At 51.0% G+C, this 15,030-nt stretch overlaps 1 protein-coding gene across 1 annotated transcript in view; it reads right to left on the reverse strand.

Annotated features, from left to right (window-relative positions):
- LOC100472839 (lipopolysaccharide-binding protein) overlaps positions 1-6,733 on the reverse strand; it is a 24,878-nt gene extending 18,145 nt beyond the window's left edge. The window contains exons 1-4 of the mRNA XM_002915148.4: positions 6,579-6,733; positions 4,777-4,891; positions 3,482-3,610; positions 1,021-1,176 (exon numbers count right to left, since the gene is read on the reverse strand). Of these exons, the coding sequence (XP_002915194.1) occupies positions 1,021-1,176; positions 3,482-3,610; positions 4,777-4,891; positions 6,579-6,702 (524 nt within the window). The 5' untranslated portion in view covers positions 6,703-6,733. The remainder of the gene's footprint in view (positions 1-1,020; positions 1,177-3,481; positions 3,611-4,776; positions 4,892-6,578) is intronic.
- Between the last annotated feature and the right edge of the window lie 8,297 nt (positions 6,734-15,030).

The raw sequence follows: 15,030 nt of genomic DNA on the forward strand, positions 1-15,030 counted from the left end.
CGGCTCGGTGTCTGCAAGCACCTAGGGGCTGATTTCCTTTTTGGCCTTGTGAAGTGCAGGGGGGTGGGGGCGGGGCGGGCAGTGAGCAAAGTCAAGGAGAAGGAGGGGCAGGAGTCTGTGTTCGGCCTGCTGGTTTATCATTGGCTGAACATTCAACCATTCTAATTGCCTCACTCAACACGCTCGGATTCCAGAGACCAACATTTTGCCCCAGCTTGGCCACGCTCCATGACCTTGGGCAAAATGATGTGTCCTCTCTGGGCCTTAGGCCTAAGACTGTCTGGGCCAGTCCACTTGGCCATCCAGGGCCAGAGGCCAGCGAGGGCTCCCACCTAGCCCTTGAGGGGCAGCAGATCAGCAGCTTGGACTCTCCTACCTTGCTCTCCAACATTCTGCGGAACTTGGACTCAATCTGGTTGTGGAAAAGATTCAACAGCCACCTGGGGAGAGGAGCAGAGGGGACGGTCAGCTGTGTGCCACTGAATACAAGGACAGCCAGGCAGCAGAGACCAGGCAGGTCCCCAGGCGAGCCCTCCTCGCCCCATCCTGGGACCCTGGTGTGTCTCAGATCCTGGAAAGGATGAAAATGCGGAGTCTCAGCTCCCAGAGCACTCGCTGATTCAGCGCACCTGGCATCCCAGCCCCCTGCTGCCCCCAATCAGATTCAGTAGATTTAGGGGAGAGGCTTGACAATCCACATATTTCTAATCAAAGAAACTGAAACTCAAAGATATGTACCCGAGGACTTGTACGTTGTCCACACACTTTCCTTTGGCCAAAAGCCCTTGTATTCCTCTAAAAGATTTCATTCACCTGATGGTGGTCCCCACCAAGATTCCTGGCTCGAACCTGCATCTGTTCATCTCAGCAGGGTCCCCTGGAGAATGACCTCCAGGTGCCTCTGATGTGCCCCAGCAATACACCTGGACATGCATGCTTATCAGAGGCCAGGCCTTGGGCTGGATGAGCCTCGGGCTGCACCCAGCGGTCAAGCTGGCCAGTGTCCCAGTGGTGACTTACCCCAAATCTCCCGATACGTCCACCTCCACGTCTCGAATGTGGCTGCTGCAGCCGGAGGCAGTAACAGTGGGCCTCCCAGAGGGCTCCCTGCCCAAGAGAAGGTTGACCGAAATGGTAATGCCCTTGACCTGCACATCAAAGGAGCCGTGTAGTTTCCTGGAGGAGATAAGAGAAGCAATCACCGATTCCTAGACTAAAATCAGCCACCACTTGGGGGTAAAATATGAAATTTGATTCTTATCCCAAAATAAATGGAGCTGGAATAAAAATTTAATTAGGAAAATTATTACAAAGTAAAGATTTATTACAAATAAGACCATGAAAGATCAGGAAGAAAGCCTGGGTCTAGATATTTATGGGAAAGGGTGAGCAAAAGCCTTTCTACTTAGGATCCAAGTCTCAGAAGCCTTAAAGGAAATGGTCGATAAACTTGCCAGCATAGAAAATGGAAACTTCAGTGAACAAAAAAACTCCATATTCAAAGTAAAAAAAAAAAAAAAAAAAAAAGGACTTTGCACAGTGAGACAGCCAAGAGCTAATTTCCTTAACATGCAAAGAACAAGTTCATACAAATTAATAAGGAAAGAACGAAACAACCCAAAAGAAAACAAAAAGGGGGATTGAAGATATCAAACAGGAAGTTCAATTGCAAATAAGCATATGAAACATTATTAAAAATGAAAATAATGATGTCAGTTTTCACTGTCAGATAGATGGATGAAAGTCTGAAGTTCGAGCAGGTGTGGGTTAACAGCGGTCCCGGGGGCTGCAGTGGGGAGAGCACCTCTGGGATCCATCCTCACGCTCATGGCTTTGGCCTAGGAATTTTACCTCTAAGGCTTTACACTGCGGCTCTTCCCGCGGAGATATACGGAGGCATCATGCATCGTAGCAAAAGGTGAGGAACCACCTAAATGTCCTGGGGCAGGTTCAGTAAGTCGTAGGTATCTATGCTATGCAGGCTTTGAAAAGAACGAGGGTTGGGGCGCCTGGGTGGCTCAGGCAGCTAAGCATCCGACTCTAGATTTCGACTTTGGTCATGATCTCTGGGTCGTGAGGTCGAGCCCTGTGTTGGGCTCCATGCTGGGTGTGGAGCCTGCTTGGGATTCTCTCTCCCTCTCTCTCCATCCCACCCTGCCCCTTTCAAAAAAATAAATAATAAGGGTGAATGCAGTCTATCTACACGATGAAAGATGACTCATCCATATAAAGGAGGACAGCACTAATGCGTGCTACCATGTGGTTGAGTCGTGTGATTCCATTTGTAGGAAATGTCCCAAATAGGCAAATCCATAGAGAACTAATACAATTGGTGTTTGCCGGGGCTAGGGCAGTGGAAGGTGATCCCTTGTGGGGATGAGAACGTTCTGGAGCTAGAGGAAGGTGGTGTTTGCACATCATTGTGAATGTACTAAATGCCACTGAATTTGCTCACTTTAAAATGGTTAATTTCACATTATGTGAATTTCACCTCAATAAAAATATTATGTTAAAGAAGGTTAAAAAAGGGCGCCTGGGTGGCTCAGTCATTAGGCGTCTGTCTTTGGCTCAGGGCATGATCCTAGGGTTCTGGGATCGAGCCCTGCATTGGGCTCCCTGCTCTGCTGGGAGCCTGCTTCTTCCTCTCCCACTCCCCCTGCTTGTGTTCCCTCTCTCACTGGCTGTCTCTCTCTCTCTGTCAAATAAATAAATAAAATCTTTAAAAAAAAAAAAAAGGTGGGGGGAGCCTGGGTGGCACAGCGGTTGGGCATCTGCCTTCGGCTCAGGGCGTGATGTGATCCTAGCGTTATGGGATCGAGCCCCACATCAGGCCCCTCCGCTATGAGCCTGCTTCTTCCTCTCCCACTCCCCCTGCTTGTGTTCCCTCTCTCGCTGGCTGTCTCTATCTCTGTCAAAAAAAAAAAAGTGGAAAAAAAAAGAATGAAGTAGATTTTCATTTGCTCCTACAAAAAGATCTTTGAGATACTTAACTGATAAAAAGCCAGGACAGAGCGTATGGGTTGATTCTTTTCGTGGAAATCGAATGAGTGTGCACTATACAGGTGACATGTACCCTAAGCCTCATTCTACAGCAATGCTGTCCAACAGAAATAGAATTTGAGTCCCATAGGTAATTAAAACATTTCTAGTAGCCACATTCAAAAAGGCAAGAAAAAAGAGGTAAAATTAATTCTAATGACATATGTTATTATTTCAACATAACAACATAAAAAACACTAATGAGGTTTCTTCTGTTCTTTTTTGTACTGAATCTTCAAATCTGGTGTTTCACACTTATTTATATCAGTTTGTACCAGCCATTTTTCAAGTACTCAGTGAAGAGTATTGGACAGTGCAGGTCTAAAATATAACTACGGTCAGGTCACCCAGAAAAGACTGGTCAACCTTCCTGTTATGGGCTGAAGGATGGGACAAAGGCCAAGGCCAAGGGCCCAAGTGCCTGGGAGCAGAGTCCACTTACACGAATGCTTTGCGAACCTTCCACTCGCCCTGGACTCTGACGAAGGAGTCAGAGATGGTGAGGCTCAGGCCCTGGCCGGGCAGGGGTGTCAGAGCAGAGCCACGAAGCTCACAGCTATGGAGGCTCAGGCTGAGGAGAGAGACACAGGGAGCACAGCGTCAGCCCCAGCGTGGGTCCAGCCCGGGCGGGGACCTTGCACCAGCCTCTGCACGCCCCACTCCCACCCCAGGGGACTTGGCTGGCAGAGCCTGCTCCAGGCAGGCGTGTGGCTCCCCCCCACTTCGTGAGCGCCTGCCATGCGCTCTGTGCGGACCATGCGGCCGTGCTAAGCGCGTTGTATCCGTCATGTCACCTGTGCCTCTCAGAGGGGTCAGCACGGTTCTTGTTCCCTTTTTACAGTGGGGGAAATAGAACCGCTTGGAAGAGATGCATTTGCCCAAAGTCACACGGTCAGGATCAGAGCCCATGAGTCTCATGATCCTGGGTGGGGTCTGGAATAGGGCACATCGACACAGCCCTTGGGTTTGCAACTCCTTCTTGGAGGCATCCTCTCCCTCGACAGGTGAGGTAGGGGGATCAGATTCAGGGAAGGCTGAGGCTGGCCCCAGGAAAAGACACAAAGTGCTGGGAGAAGCAAACCAAGACAACCCATATTGTGGGGACTGTCAGTGGGAAAACAGTGGTCAGGTTCCATTTTATATGCTCAGCACATAGTAGGTGCTCAATAAATGTTTCCTAATGGACTGAATAAAAGAATGAGTGGAGCCATCATTGGTAGTGGGCAGGGAGGGGGTGCTGAGCTGTGACTCGATTGCCCTCCTCCATCGCCTGTTCCTCCACAAGTGTTTATGCCTTTTTTGGCATCGGCTGCTCGTGTCTAATGATCCTTTGAAGACAGCTCAAATGCCACCACCTCTGGGAAGCTTTCCTTGACTCTCCTGGGTGGGCAAGCCTCAGCTCTAACAGTTGGGCTACTATATTTAAAGTTTAAGGTCTATCTTCCCTTCCAGACTACATGCAGGGGCCAGACCGAAACCTGGATTATCACAGTGTCATCCCCATTTTACAGATAAGGAAAACGAGGCTCAGGTCACACAGCTAGTAGGTCTTCATTGGTATTTGCTGGGTGAATGAATAAATGGGGGAACCTAATTCTCTCCCAGGACGTTGCTCTGAACGCTTCGAGGAACTCTCCCTTTGCTGCCCCTGGGATGTCCTGGGTTCTCCCTCCCTTCCCCACAAGACCCTACCCCTCCCTCCATTCACCTCAGGGCCCCAGCAGAAGGGAGCCCCACCTGTGGAACTCATAGTGCCCTCGGCCAAAGGGCTTGATCTTGAAGTCCCCGGTGAAGTCAGGCAGCGTGATTCTGAGCAGTTCCTTCTGCAGGGCCACTGACCCCTCCCTGGCCACTGTGGACAGGAAAAAGCTGCCGGTCAGCCTGGCCTGCCCGCCTGCCTCCCCTCTAAACCCTTCAGTGGCTCCCACCTGCTCTAGGGAGAAAGGCATTAATGACAGTTACAGACTTTGGAGGCCCTGTTGCGTACCACATGACCCGAGAAACAGGGGCATCACTCCATTTCATGTGGCGCTGTTATGTGGATGCCCAGGGTGTAGGTGAGGACACAGGGTCTTTGTCAGCAACCCCACAAGGGGAGGAGGGCTGTGTGTGTGGGTGAGTGTTCCCCTGTCCTGTCCTACCCAGCGTCTAGCCTGTGCGGACGATGCTGTGAGGATCTGAGGGATAGAATCCTGGCGTCGGCGTCTCTCTAGCTGGGTGACCTTGAGCAAGACATTAGCTTCACCTCTCCATAGCCATGGCAGCAGAACTTTCTTTACTGGGCTGGCGTGGAGATGAAAGGAGATCATTGCAGAGCGTAGAGGGGGTTGGGGGGGAATGACACGCATGCCTAGCTCGGTGCATGGCACGAGGCAGGCACTCTGTAGATGCCTGGAACAGCAAAGCGGGGTTTCTGTTACTCAAAATATGGAGAGGACCAAAATGTCCAACTCTAGCCAATTGGCTAAATAAGCATGGTACCATCAGTTGCACAGGGGAAAGGAACCAAAGGCAAATTTGGCCTGATTTAGGATTTCAATATAAACAGCCCTTACTAGCACCCTTTGTTCGGATATATGAGGGACCCAGGATTCCGCCCTCGAGGAGCGCATGTATATACGTAAGACCAGGGGCCTCCCCTCTGTCCAGCTGGCACTCCTCCCTCGAAAGAATGCCCATGCCAGCCCTTCTGCAAGAATGCTACCGCTTGTCCCTGGCCAGGTGCCACTCATCTTTTGTACCTCCTCCAACCTCCTCCAAGAAGCCTTCTCTGATTTCCTTTCCTCTGCTCCTAACAGATGAGGCTGTTGAGGCTCCACGAATGTAAGGAGATCCCTGGTTCAGTTACTGTGCAGAGTGGTGTATAAATGCCTCAGCTCTCTACCCACCGGGTGGGTGAATTCCGACGCTTTCTTTCAGCATCTTTTTCAAAAAGTTGTCCTACTTTTGCTCGTTCTTTAAAATTGAGATATAACATACATAATAGACATTGCCAGGTAATTTTTAAATGTTTATGTAGCCACGTGGCCACCCCTGAAAGCCAGAGGCAGTGCAGTCCCAGCACCCCCGCAGGCTCCGTCCTGCCCTGCCTGCCCCCTCTGGGTCACGGCCTTCCTCTGGGGGTCACCATCATTCTGCCTTCTAGATTTAAGTCATATGTTTCAAACTCTAACAAGAACTTTCTGGGGGAATTGTCCCAGTCAGTGGGTACTGGCTGGGTTCATAACTCACCTCCCCTGTCTTCTGGCTGCTCTCTCTTCTCATCTCACCTTTCCTCTCTCCTGTGCTTTATCCTGGAAGCTCGCTCCCAAATCAATACTTGTTCCAAATCCCTATCCCTGTCGGCTAGTAGGGGACCCCCACTCAGACGAGAATGTACCCAAGTAGCACTGCGGGGGGGAGACAAGGTCAGACTCGGAGCCCGGGCCACCAACCCCTGGCTCACCAACCCGAGGAAGGCTCCCCCACCGTCCCCGGAGCAGTCTGGCCAAGTCAGCCAACGGGTCAGCCAAGTCCAGCCAATAGCCATAGCTTCTTACCATACTCCAGGCCCTTATCAGTGATCCTGGCGACCAGGCCGGGGTTGGCGCCCAGGGCGTGGGGGGTGGACGTGAGCAGCGCTCTTAGCAGTAGAGAAAGCAGGGCCCCGGCCAAGGCCCTCATCCTGGATTCCTGGTGCAGTGGCCCAGGCGGGGCCCTGCTCACTTAAATAGCAAGGGGGCTGGGCAGGGGTGGCTCCTGAGTGGGGGGCAGTTCCTGGGACTGTGGCATCGGGAATGGGAGGCACAGAGACTGGAACTGGCTTGCGACATTGCTGGGGTCATGGGTCATGCTTAGAAGCCAACCGGTTGCTGGTGCCCTGGGTCAGAGGGTGGGTTGGCCTGGCCCCAGGTGGCAATCACTGTCCACTCTTCCCACAAGAAGCCCCCACGTTCGTTGCTGGGAAGGCCGGGTGTTACAGACTGGGAGGCTCAGGGAGGTCATGTCACTGCCTCAAGTTCCCACACCTGGCGAGTGGTAGAGCTGGGAGTCAAAGCCAGGTCTGGCGCCAGCCAAACCTTTTCTTTTTTAAACAAACAGAGTTGAGTATAAAGAAATCTTTCTCCCATGTCCCTGTCGGAAACCAGGCTTTCTCAAACCTTTGTGGTGGTAAAACTTTCTGGAAGGCAACTTGGCAAATCTTTAAAGGCTTGCACGCCCAGTAACTCTGAATTTCTGCTTCTGGAACATAGGTACATAATTACGTCAGTGGGCAAATATGTCACTGCACCAAGGTGCCCATGGCTGCACTGCATGAAACAGGCAGGGGAGCAGTGGGACCCAATCTAACGTGTCCAACAAGAGGACACTGGCCAAGTTAATGATGGTACATTTAAAGCGAGCTGCAGAAATAAATCTGTTTCTTGATACGGAAAGATGCTCCCAAGGGGGCAGGTTCCAATGACACCGTAGAGAGGTTCTGTGCCCACGTTTGCCAATCTGGAAAATTTTTAGCAAGGAGTTATAGGGACTGTTCATAGGGACTCCTCCCCTCCCCCTCCCAGGGATCCCATATTTGTGAACTTTGTTCTGCCCCCACCTCCAGGAAGCCTTCCCTGATCACCCCCACATTTCCTTGGATTAGAAAGAGGCCCTCTTCTGGGTTCCCAGAATATCTGCACTTTCTCCATCACAGCATTAACCATCCTGCTTTTTTGTAATTGTGGCCCTTTAGAAATATGTCCACAAATTCTTTTATACTCTTTCCATCAAAAGATGGAGTCTCTGTATCCTCCCCCTGACATTGGGTTGGGTCTCTGCCACCACCTCAACAGATGGAATATGGCAGGAGTAATAGTTTCTTCCCAATGGGCCAGACAAGGCACTGGAATTGACATTAAGACCAAAACTGCCCCTGTCGAACACAGGGAAGCCTACAGCCCAGACCTCTCTGCTCCTCTGTCCCCTGTTGTTGGTATCCTTTGGGTTGAGGTTTGCTGGGGTCCCAGCCTGGGTGCTCCTGAGGGCAGGGCTGAGGCTGCAGAATCCTGGGATCCCTGAAGCATGGGGCGGGAAGGGACAGGAAACCAGGAGCTATGAGCTCCTGCCCTCTGCCGGATACTGGGCTCGCTGGGCGCACCTCTTGGCCCTCTAACGCGGTGTCTCTGTCTCATTTTAGCTGTAGGATCTGAGGCTCAAGGAGGTGAAGTGCTTTTGGACACAGTCACCCGGCAGGGATTTGAACCCAGATCTGTAGATGCCATTCCAAAATGATGGTCTGGGAAGGCTTCTTTGAGATGACGTGCTGAGCTGAGACCCCAAAGGTGAGCAGGAGTCAGGCTCTGGAAGAGCCATTCCAGGCTGAGCCGAGAGCAATGGCAAAGCCTGGAAGCCGGCAAGGGCTTCCCATGCGCCAGGGGCACCTGCTTCCTAGACTCAGCCCGTGGAGGTGGCGAGGTGTCCTGGGCTGGGATCTGGGAGCCGGGGTTCTGACCTGGCTTAGCTCCTGCCTGGTGTGTGACTTTCAGCAAACCTATGTCCTCCTTGTGCCTCAGTTTGCCTCCGTAAAATGAGGGAGACAGGGCAGGCAATTCCTGTGCGGAGTAGGGGAGGACAGTCTGGAGAGTGGGGACTGCCTGGGGACACCGATGTCACTCCTTTGGCAGCTGTCTGAGGATGTCCCAGACTTGGGGCGGTTGGCAGGGGTGGTAATTCCCACAGCAGTGAACTTCTGACCTTACACATGCCCAGCCAGCCAGCGTGCCACATGGCCCCAGGCCAGGTCTCCACCCCCACGGGGGCCCACCCCTGGCTCAAGGTCCCTGCTGGTGACCCAGGACCCAGCAGAGGCTCCTGGGAGCAGTGTGACTGCATTCTGCTTGGAACCCCTGGGCCTTTCTTCTCCCAGGCTGTCCCTCCGTTTCCAGCGACAGCTGCCATGGCACTCCTGCCACTGTCCAGTCCTACAGCAGTGAAAATGCTCTCCCTTTGAATAAGAACAGTGTTTGTTGAATTCTGATTACAAAAGCATTGGTGGAAAGAGTTTGGAAAACCCAGAATGTGGAAACCTCAGTGCCTGGAATATTGATCGGCACATGGTAGGTCATTGTGGAGAGAGGGAATGGACATAAAGCAGGAAACAGTGTGAGGTTAAGGGCGTGGACCCTGGGGCCACCTGGCCTGCACTGAATCCTGACTTGCCCACTGTGTGACTTTTGGCACTCTGTGACTCAGTTTCCTCATTTGTAGTTGGGCTCAGTTAAAGGGCAGTAGGACAGGAAGTCAGAGGTCTGGAAGAGAGAGGGAACAGGGCGCTTCTCAGCTCCCTCCTTGCTTTCAATCTCAGTCTGACAGTGGCTGTGTCACTCCCCCAAAAGCCCTCACCCGTGGCTCCAGCCCTCCCTGGGCTTGGACATTGGATTCATTTCTCTGTTGCTTTAAGCCAGAAACTAAGGATGTTAGTTCCTGGGACACTCAGCATTGTCTGCCAGTGTCCTTAAGCTGGTCCCCTGCCTCTATAAATAGCCCCTTAATTCAAATCCCAAGAACCATCTGAGTTGGACTCTGTTTTCCTGCCTGGATCCTGACGGACACGATAAGCACCCCGAGCGTTTCCCTGGCACTGACTGCTCTTTCTCAGCAAATGTCTTCCTCTTGTGGAAAGCTTTGAATTCTTTGTCAAAGTCGGTACAGTCTTTTGTGGGGACAGTAGACTACAAAAGACAGTACTAAAAATACACCGCAATCCATGCTCTGCCACCAAGGGAGTTTCTGGGGGCCACCGAGGAAGGCTTCGTGGAAAGGTAGCATCCTGCTGTGTCCTGAAGGTCACATCGACGTTTTGCAGAAGAGAGAGCAGAGGGCAGTCCAGGACGAAGGGGCAGTATGTGCCAGAACCCAGAGCCATAGGATAGGAAGGACTAGCTGCAAGGAAGCCCGGGTCCTTGTCTAGGCTTTGCTCCTGACAGGCTGTGTGACACGGGACAAACCACGCCCCTCTCTGATCCTCTCTTTCTTTGCCCGCCAAGGCAGATAGGCATTAAACCAGGACAGTGTTTCTCAAAGCACCCAGGAATCTTGTTTATCTATTGGTAAATTTATTTGGGGGATATAATTGGCATATATTTTTAAGGTGTACAATGTGTCGATCTGATACATTTATATCTTGCAATGTGATTACCGCTCTAGAGTTAGGCGGCCCTCTATCAGGAACAATGAAGATCTAGTCTCTTAGCAACTTTGAAGTTTAGCTGTCTTGAATCTCTATGCTGGGCATTGGATCTCCAAGACTTATCTACTTGTTCCAAGTTTGTCTCCTTAAATAACATCTCCCGCATTCCCCACCCCCAGCCTCTGGTAACAACCATTCTACCCTGTTTTTGAGCTTGGCTTTTTTAGATTTCATGTATAAGTGATATCATATGGTATTTGTCTTTCTCTGTCTGACTTATTTCACCTAGCATAATGCCCTCAAGTTCCATCCATGTTGTTGCAAACGGCAGGCCCTCCTCTCTCACGGCCAATGTTCCATTGTGTGCGTGTGCCGTGCGCGCGTGCGTGCGTGTGTGTGTGTGTGTAACTTTTGGGTGTGGGGATAAGGGAACCCTGTGCACTGTGGGTTGGAATATAGACTGGTGTAGCTAACCTTCTCTAACTGTGGGAAACAGTGTGGAGGGTCCTCAAACAATTAAAACTAGAACTACCCTATGACCCAGCCGTTCCACTCCTGAGTACATATTCAAAGGGGATGAAAATCGGATCTCAAAGAGACCCTTATGTTTATTGCAGCATTATTCATGGTAGCCAAGGCATGGAAACAATCTAATTATCCATCAACAAATGAATGATAAAAAAGTTCTGGTATATATAACCCAGGGATCTTGTTAAATGCCATTCTGATTCCTTAGGGTCCTCTGGGGCCCGAGACTCTGCATTTCTTTTTGGTTGGTTGTTTTTATTTTGTATTTTTATAAAGTAATCTCTACGTGCAAGGTGGGGCTCGAACTCACGACCCCCAGAGCAAGCAACGCATGCTCTACGGACTGAGGAGCCCCAGACTCTGCATTTCTAACAAGTTCCCAGGTGGTGCCAATCTTGGACCGTGTTTTGCGAATAAGGGACGAAAATGAACTCCGATTTCCCTCCAGTCTCAGTGATTCTAGAAGTCTGTTCGTTCCTATTTTCCTGCAGTTTTCTCTGACAGGGCCCACACTCCTGAGCACGTGGGCTCTAGCTGAGAGAGACCACTGTCATGAAGATCGGCGTCTCTGAATCTCGGCGGGGAGGGGTACTTTGGAGGGGAGAGTTTGGTATGTATGTCCGCTGCCTCCCCCAGCCCCATCACCTGCAGATCTGTGCATTTGGATTTACAGAAGAAAACAGTACTGTCAGCGATGATCCAGGGTGGTTTGAAAATTGTGTCACCTACTCACGCTGCTGGATTCACAGCCCCTCACCCCGGGGGATCTCTGAGGAAACCGAGGACCTTCCCATCTCTCCCTCTCCCCTCTCTTGGCCTCTGCGATTGGCAGCATCTAAAATCCCAGCCATGGCCTCATCTCGCTGGGTCTTGATAGCTTTGGGGACCCTAAGGAGCTTCTGTTAAAATGAACATTTCTCAGCCAAGAAGGATTCTTTACTATTTGCCAGAGCTCCCTTTATTGGATTCCTTTCCTGGAATTCCACCGGGTCCTTGCTTTTACAGATGGGGAGAGTGAGACCGAGAGAGGGGGAAGGACTGGCCACCCCATGAGTTCATCCCTGAACCCAGATTTCTGGCCAGCCAGTGGTTGTCTTCTTGGGGTTAGGCCTGTTGAGGCAGGCAGGCCCAGATCACACTTTGAAAACCATGACATAGTGGCTTTGAGTCACAGAGATTCAAATCCTGGATCGTTTTTTAAAAAAATAAGTATTTACTGGGGCACCTGGGTGGCTCAGTCAGTTGAGCATATCAGCTCAGGTCTTGATCTCAAGAGTCATGAGCTCGGATCCCACATTAGGGTCCGCGCTGGGTGTGGAGCCTACTTAAAAAAATTAAAGGGGGGGCCTGGTCGCTCAGTAGGTTAAGCATCTGACTCTTGGTTTTAGCTCAGGTCACGATCTCATGCGTTGTGAGACTGAGCCCCACACTGGGCTCCACTGTCAGTGGGGAGTCTCAGTGGGATTCTCTCCCTCTGCCCTGAAAGCACCCTCTCGCTCTCTCTGAATAAATAAATAAATAAATAAATAAATCTTTAAAAATGTTTTTCAAAAAGTTATTTATTGAGCACTGACTGTCCAGCAGGCATTGGGACTATAACTGTGACAAGCCAGATAGAGTCTTTCCAGCACAGTGGGAATTACTGGGTGTATTAATCATAGAGCTTACTCTGATTTCTACTTGTCAGGTCCTGTGCCCGGGGTTTCACGCATGTTGGATTCTCTTTACAACTCAGTGAGGTAGGGACTACTGTGACCTCACTTTGCAGGTAAGAAACTCGAAGGCCAGCTAATTGCCCAAGGTCACACAGCTGGTAAACAGCAGAGCTGGGATTTGATACCGCCACATCTGGGACCACAGCTCATGCTCTTAACCATCATGTCTGCAGCTTACTAATTGTTCCACTGATTCCTCCTAAAAACCTCACGCCAAAGAGGACGGCAAGGTTTTACCTCTACTTTTCAGAGAAGGATCAGAGAGGGTAAGTAACATTTGGAAAGCAGCACAGCCCATGGGGGGCTGGGTTGACCTTTGAAACCAGGCTCTGCGCTCAGGGACCTTGGGCGGGCCACATAGCCTGTCCAAACCTCAGACTCCTCCCCACCTGTCTACCTTTCGAAGTGGCCGTGAGGATTAAATGAGATAATAAGTGTGAAGACACTGGCCCAGGGCAGGGCCACACATGGCCACCAGCGGGATGTGGCAAAATGGCAAATGTAGTGCTTAGTCTCCCTGGGACCTGCCTCCCGTTCTCTCTCCCTGTAGGGAAGCTCCTGCATGTTGAACAAGTTAGCATTTCCAAAAGGAACCCCCAAAAGCAATGCCTAACCCAGAAAGGGAGCTGCTTGAATGGTGAGCTTTGAGGCAGACTGGAGTGGCAATTTTTTTTTTTTAACGGCTTTAACAGTTTTTTTTTAACGGCTTTAGGGACATCCCGTCACGTTCACCACTCAAGTGCACAGTTCAGCGGTTTTTAGTGTATTCAGAGAGTTGAGCACCTATCACCAGCAGCTAATTTTAGAAACTTTCAACACCCCCAAAAGAAAGCCCACGCACTTTAGCAATCATTTGGAGCCGGCGATGCTTAGCCTGGAGGGAGAAGTTGCTCAGGGTGGTTTTGTGGGCAGCGAGGCAGACCGTTTGCAGCGTGGTGGGGAATTCTCTGCAAATCATACCTCACACAACTGCCTATTCCTCCCATCAGAGAGCCGTCCACGGGGCAGGGTGTGTTCCATTCTCTAGCCTTTAGGTTCAAGAAATAATGACATTTTCTTCTGTAGAGAGTAGGGCAGGGGCTGCCCTGAGTGTTTGGAAAGTAGAGGGTCAGTGTGGGAGGGCCCCACTGCCCCCAAAGAGGATGGTGGGAGAAGAAGTGAGGGTGGGGGAAGGCAGGGCTGGGTCCCGTACTTAGCAGCGAGGCTCCCCATCACAGCCAGAGGGGTCTTTCAGAATTGTGACTTGGATTGTGTCATTCTCCTCCTTGAAACTCCCCCATGACTTCCCTTATTTTCTGGAAGAAAATCCAGAGCCCTTAGTAGCCCAAAGGCCTCCCAGCTTCATTCCATGCTGTGTTTCCACTGACGTTCTTCCTTCCAGTCTCACACGCTGCTTTTCTGTTCCTGCTCTGCCTCCAGGAGCTTCGGCACTAGAAAAATGAGCACCCTCTTGGTGGAACAAGTTAGAGAAAAGATTTTGTTCTCTCGGCCTGATGCCTTTTTATAGTACGTGACCCATGCCACAGAACACAGCAGTCCTGCCTTAAATATGTCAAGCCCCCAACAGACAAGATTTTGATGTCTGGGAGGAGTGGAAAGCGTATGGGCTTGGAGGGCGTCTCTGAGGGTGGGAATCCCAGCTCTGCCACTGGCCCACTGTGTGGTCCTGGGAGGTGATTCAATCTAAAAGGAGCGAAAGATCCCCACCTTGGGGGATGGAAAGTGCTGTGAGGATTAATGAAATCATCGGTGTGCTGGGCTTGATTGATGTCCCTCCCTTCTCCTGTGTGGCCCCAGGACCCTTGCCTCTATTTAACAGAGAATCAATGATGTTAGCAGGGCGTATGCATTTTTCTTTAAAAACAAAAATTTTAAAATGTCTTTTGTCTGCTTCTCCTCACTGCAAATATTCTTCTCCATTTTTACTAAGCAACTTGGATGAAGTCTGAATGACGACAGACTCTTCATTTGTGCCCATCCCCTTCTATTCTTGCCCCTCCAAGGCTTTCGGGAGTCACAACAATACATGTTTAAAACCAAATCTGCTCATGTCATCCCACACCCCACTGCCTGCTTCAGGCTCCTCATCCTTCTGGTCTCGGACCAAATGACGACAGTGAAAGAGCCTTCCAGGACTGCTCAGTCAATGCTAGGAGGACCCGGCTAATGGCCTGAGATCGGTCACATCTGGTGTGTCACGATGGGAAATGGCCCAGAGCCCCCAAGGAAACTCACCAAGGGCCCAAGGACAGTCTGGGCCGGGGGTCTGGCTTCCAAGCGAGCCTGGATAGTCACGGGGGAGAATTAATTGCAGCCGAGGACGTGTCTGGATAAAACCTCTAATGGCCTCTGTCCCCTGTTCTGCTTTGAGTTCAACAGCTGGGCAGAAGAGCCTGAGAAAAGGGAGCCACATCGCAGAGCCCAAGCATAGGGCAGGGAAACAGGCCGTGCAGGGCGGCCGTTCAACAGCGACACCGTGTGGCGGCGACAAGAGCAACAGGCGCCGGAGTTTGAGGACAATACAGGAAGACAATAGGCTGTCGTTCAACAGTGACACTGTGTGGCCGTGGCAGGAACAGCAGCCTGGTGGATGGAGCC

Source organism: Ailuropoda melanoleuca, chromosome 13, assembly GCF_002007445.2.
Source record: "Ailuropoda melanoleuca isolate Jingjing chromosome 13, ASM200744v2, whole genome shotgun sequence".
In the NCBI taxonomy this organism is placed as follows: Eukaryota; Metazoa; Chordata; class Mammalia; order Carnivora; family Ursidae; genus Ailuropoda; species Ailuropoda melanoleuca.